At 40.6% G+C, this 4,747-nt stretch overlaps 1 protein-coding gene across 1 annotated transcript in view; it reads left to right on the top strand.

Moving 5' to 3' along the window:
• Nucleotides 1-4,418, top strand: part of LOC116101332 (interferon-induced very large GTPase 1-like) — a 7,283-nt gene extending 2,865 nt beyond the window's left edge. Inside the window, exon 2 of the mRNA XM_031384919.1 lies at nucleotides 8-4,418. Within this exon, the coding sequence (XP_031240779.1) occupies nucleotides 8-4,418 (4,411 nt within the window). The remainder of the gene's footprint in view (nucleotides 1-7) is intronic.
• The last annotated feature ends 329 nt before the right edge of the window (nucleotides 4,419-4,747 follow it).

The raw sequence follows: 4,747 nt of genomic DNA, 5'->3' as shown, positions 1-4,747 counted from the left end.
GTCCTAGCTATCCCTCAACCACTGAGTCCTGGCCCCACATTCACCCAATGGATATCCAGATGGCCATTGTTCACTGTGCAGATGATCTTACCAGGCAATATATTTTTTCCAAACTTTCCATTTGTCAATATGCACTCCCCCTTGTGGTGCCAAATCCCAACACTTCTCAGAAGGAATTTTATCTCTGGTCTCTCAGACAAATTAGAAAAAGTTGGCAAGATGCAAGTCAATCTCCACAGGACAAGAGCTACAGTCACAAGAATCAGCAGATGTGTCGTGTCTCTACCCCCATTGTGTCCTTCATTAGAGTTGGAAATGGCCTCTCTGCTTCCAAGTCTCAGATCATGAACTCTCTTCTCAGTAAACGTAAACATGATGTGTTTTTTCACAGACACTGCAGAGGAAGCAACAAACACTGTCTCCTGATGGAGGGAGTGGTGGAAATCTGCTGGTTCTGTCCTGCTGGCCAAGATGATGACATATTTGACAAGTGTCTAGCCTTCACCAATCTTCATGGAGATGCCAAGGAACATAGCCAACAGCTCAGCTTCCTGCAAGGTGTCTCTTCTCTCATTGTGATCCTCATGTCAGCTTCTGATAACAATAAAGAAAACCAAAAGCTTGTCAGACACCTCTGTCAGTCATCAACACCTTTGATCTGCTTGATTGATGACAAAGAAAAGGCCATAGCAAATAATTCTGGTAAAAGAATGAGAATTGGCATCAAGAATAGAAATGAGGCAGAATTAACAGAGGAGCTCACCACTGCCATCAAACATTTTCTAGATCTCTCTAACACTGCTCTCAGTTTAGAGGACTGTTCACAGACAGCTCGAGAACAAGGATTCCTTATTGATGAAGACCAGAGAGACTGCAAGGAAGCCAAAGAGAAGGCACAGATTATAATGGCCCTCCTGGAAGAATACCAGTTACCTCAGACAAAAGAAAATTTACTACCCCTTCAAGGACAACTTTGGCACCTTTGGTGTAAGAAAGACAAAGAATTCTATCATCTGAGAGAAAAAGGGAATCGGAGCATTGAACAACACAAGAGTGAGATTGAAACAGATAAAAGAATAATTCGATGTCGGCAATTGGAAAAAGCCTTTCCTCTCAATGATTTAATGCGCTCCATTCTCAAACTCCTCCAAGACTATTCAGAAACCCATAACAAACTTTACTTTTTGCAGTGGCTGACTCTGTTTTTTGACAACCTGACGATAGAACACCTGGAAAAGTTACACGAAAAGCAGAGATCATTGTGGTTAATGGTACAAACAGAAAAACAAAGAGCACAGAAGAGCAACTCCCTGACACTCTGGCAGAAGCAGATAGAAGCCTTCTCCACAGAGATTCATGACTGTACTTTAGGAATTGAGCACCTTCTCCGAGAAGTTGGTCAGATCTATGAAGCTCTGGAAGAAACTTCCTCCTCTAGAGATAGCCTTTTTCTCTGCCTCCCTCAAATTGCTGCAGACCTGATGATAGCTGGTGTTCCCATTGAGCTGATGGACGGAGATGCTTCATATGTGCCTCTCAAGTGGGTAGCAGCTATTTTTGACAAGATCTCAGAGAAAGTTGGAGACAAAAAGCTGTTTGTTCTCTCTGTCCTTGGCCTGCAGAGCTCAGGGAAGTCCACACTGTTGAATGCCTTGTTTGGGCTGCAGTTCACAGTCAGTGCAGGCAGGTGTACCAAGGGGGCCTACATGCAGCTCCTCAAGGTGGAAGAGACATTCACTGAAGAACTTGGCTTTGACTTTGTGCTTGTTGTAGACACTGAAGGACTTCGGGCTCCAGAACTCAACAACAAATCCCAGAATTGGGACAATGAGTTGGCAACCTTTGTGATTGGCCTTGGAAACTTGACTCTGATCAATATTTTTGGGGAGAATCCTTCAGAGATGCAAGACATCCTTCAAATAGCTGTTCAAGCCTTTCTAAGGATGAAACAAGTGAAAATCTCCCCTAGTTGCCTCTTTGTCCATCAAAATGTGGGAGAAATTACAGCTAAAGATCAAAACATGGAAGGACGGAGGTGTTTAGAGCAGAGACTGGATGAAATGGCAGTAACAGCTGCAGAACAAGAAGAGTGCTCAAATGTATCCCACTTCAATGACGTCATTAAGTTTGATGTCAATAATCATGTCTACTACTTTGCTCACCTCTGGGATGGCAATCCTCCAATGGCCCCTCCCAATCCTCGTTATAGTCACAATGTTCAGGAACTAAAGAGTAGAATTATTTTGACTGCCAAACAGGAACCCAGAGGTAGTATCATGAAGATATCAGATGTCAAATTTCGAGTTCAAGATTTGTGGAAAGCCCTGGTCAATGAGAACTTTATTTTCAGCTTCAGGAACACCAGAGAGATCATGGCCATGAGCAAGCTGGAAACCATGTATAACCACTGGACCTGGGAGCTGAGGAGTCACATGCTGGACTTTCAGAACCAGCTAATCAATCAGATTCAGAATGGGAAAGTTCAGGCACTCAAAACAAGCATATTTGAGGCTCCAGTCACAGAAAAGTATATAACAATTAAGCAAGAACTTGAAAAATATTTCAGTGAAGACCCAGATAATGAAATACTGGTTCAATGGAAATCAAATTTTGAAAATAAGCTAACAATCCTTAAAGAGGCACTTATTTCAGACACCAGAAGGAAAGCCAATGAACTTATTCATTTAAAAAAGAATCAAGAAAAGCTGGATAAAAAAAAGTCAAGTTATGAAAATGAATTGTTGGAAAGAAGCAGAAAGTTAGCTTTAACTGTAAAAGGTAAAGAATTAAATGAAGAAGAGTTACATGAAAAATTCAATCAACTTTGGAAAAAATGGGTCTGTGATGTGTCCTTAGATCTTCCTCCAGTCATAGAACCCGACATTGACATGGATTCTGAAAACATCCTCTGGGAGTATTTCCAAAAGGAGATAAACATGGTGAACATACTAATGAGATATTCTGAAGACAAATTTCAAATAAATTATGATGAGCACATAAAAATGAATAAGAAGTATAACTTCATGACTCGGACATTAAAGGTCTGTGATAGGGAATCCATTAATATGACTACTGAAAATATTATTACAAGATTTAATAAAACTATCAATAATATTCATAAGCAACAGTGTGATTATAATATAAGTTATTTCCATGAAATCCTGAGAATAATAGAAGACGAAGTAAAATCTGCACCTACTGAGGAAAGATATACATTTACAAGCAAATACATCATTGACTTATCCTTGTGCTTATTCCAAAGAGCATCTAAGAGTTTCAAGGAAATGCACAAGGCATTCAAGAGAGCAAATGACCCTGTGAACTATCTGGAGAGAAAGAAAAATGATTTCTTTATGAGTTTTAAGATCTCCTGCCAAGGTGCCACCTCCATCAAAACATTTGTTGATTTTCTTTGGCACAAGCTCACCCCTGCTATCTCTGCCACCATAAGGGGGAAAATGGTCATTAAAATTGCTGGAGACATGCGATCTAGCTGCCCTGAATTCAATGGAAACAGAGCTAACCTGGAGAAACATATTCTCATTTCTCTGGCAGAAGAAGAAAACTTTGATAATTACTGGCAGTACCTTCATTATACAAAATCTTTTTTTAGCAGCTATATTGAAAACTATATTAAACGATACTGTTCAGATGAAGGAAGTAAAAAAATAAAGACTTTTTTAAAAATAAGTTTAGGTGACATCAAGAATGCCATCCTGTCTGCCATTCATGAGTCCACAGCAATAGCTAAAGATAAAGGCAGCACTGCATCTGGCTGGCTGGATTTGTTCTGCGACCACCTAGGGAGCAACCTGATCTTCCCAAGAAGAGACCTGGTAAGCATTGAGCACCAGGAGATAACAGATACTGAGTTTCTGAAAGAAGCCATGAGCACAGCTTTGGATCCTGCAATGAGGAAAGTAGAAGAGGACTGTTCAAGTAAGCCCATGGATGAAATGATTCCTGACATTGAGAAAATTCTCTCTGAGCATCTCTGTGGCTGCTGGAAACAGTGTCCTTTGTGTAATGCAATTTGTACAAACACCATTCCCCAACATGAAGGAGACCACAGTGTGCCATTCCACCGTCCTCAGGCTGTCAGTGGTTGGCATAAGCATAAAACAGACCACTTTGTCATTGATTGTTGTACCAGTTCAGTAGCAAGTGATCGCTTCATGCTTCTGGGAAATAACAGGGAAATCTCGTATAAGAACTATCGGCAGGCAGGAGGGGATTATGCCACATGGAGCATCACCCCAGATTCATCCACCCAGTCATACTGGAAATGGTTTGTCTCACACTTCAGATCAAAACTAGAGGAAAAATACCAGAAAAAATTTACAGATACAGGTGAAATCCCAGATTCATGGACCAAAATCACAAAGGAGGATGTGCTCAATGACTTGAAAAATCAATAATATTCAATGAGTGACCCAATATCAGAAAGAGTCACAGCATACCTAAACAATTCTAAAACTCCTCCTACTAACAAGAATCTCCAATATTTCCATTTTTTTAGGATGAAATGTGTATAAGCCAGAAGCTTTACTCTATCTTTAATTATCTTTGTCTTGATTTCTTCTCGTTTAAAATCTAATTATCATGGCTAGGAAGATGTCTCCGAAGTTATAGCAGGTGTTGTTCTTGTTGAGGACCTGGGAGAGTTCCTGGCATCCACTTGGCAGCTCCACAGCCATTTGTAACTCCAGTTCCAGGGAATCTGACACCCCTTTCTGGCCTCTGTGGA

This window comes from Mastomys coucha, unplaced genomic scaffold (assembly GCF_008632895.1).
Source record: "Mastomys coucha isolate ucsf_1 unplaced genomic scaffold, UCSF_Mcou_1 pScaffold21, whole genome shotgun sequence".
In the NCBI taxonomy this organism is placed as follows: domain Eukaryota; kingdom Metazoa; phylum Chordata; class Mammalia; order Rodentia; family Muridae; genus Mastomys; species Mastomys coucha.
Note: the sequence above shows the minus strand (reverse complement) of the source record. Positions and strands in the feature narration are given on the sequence as shown.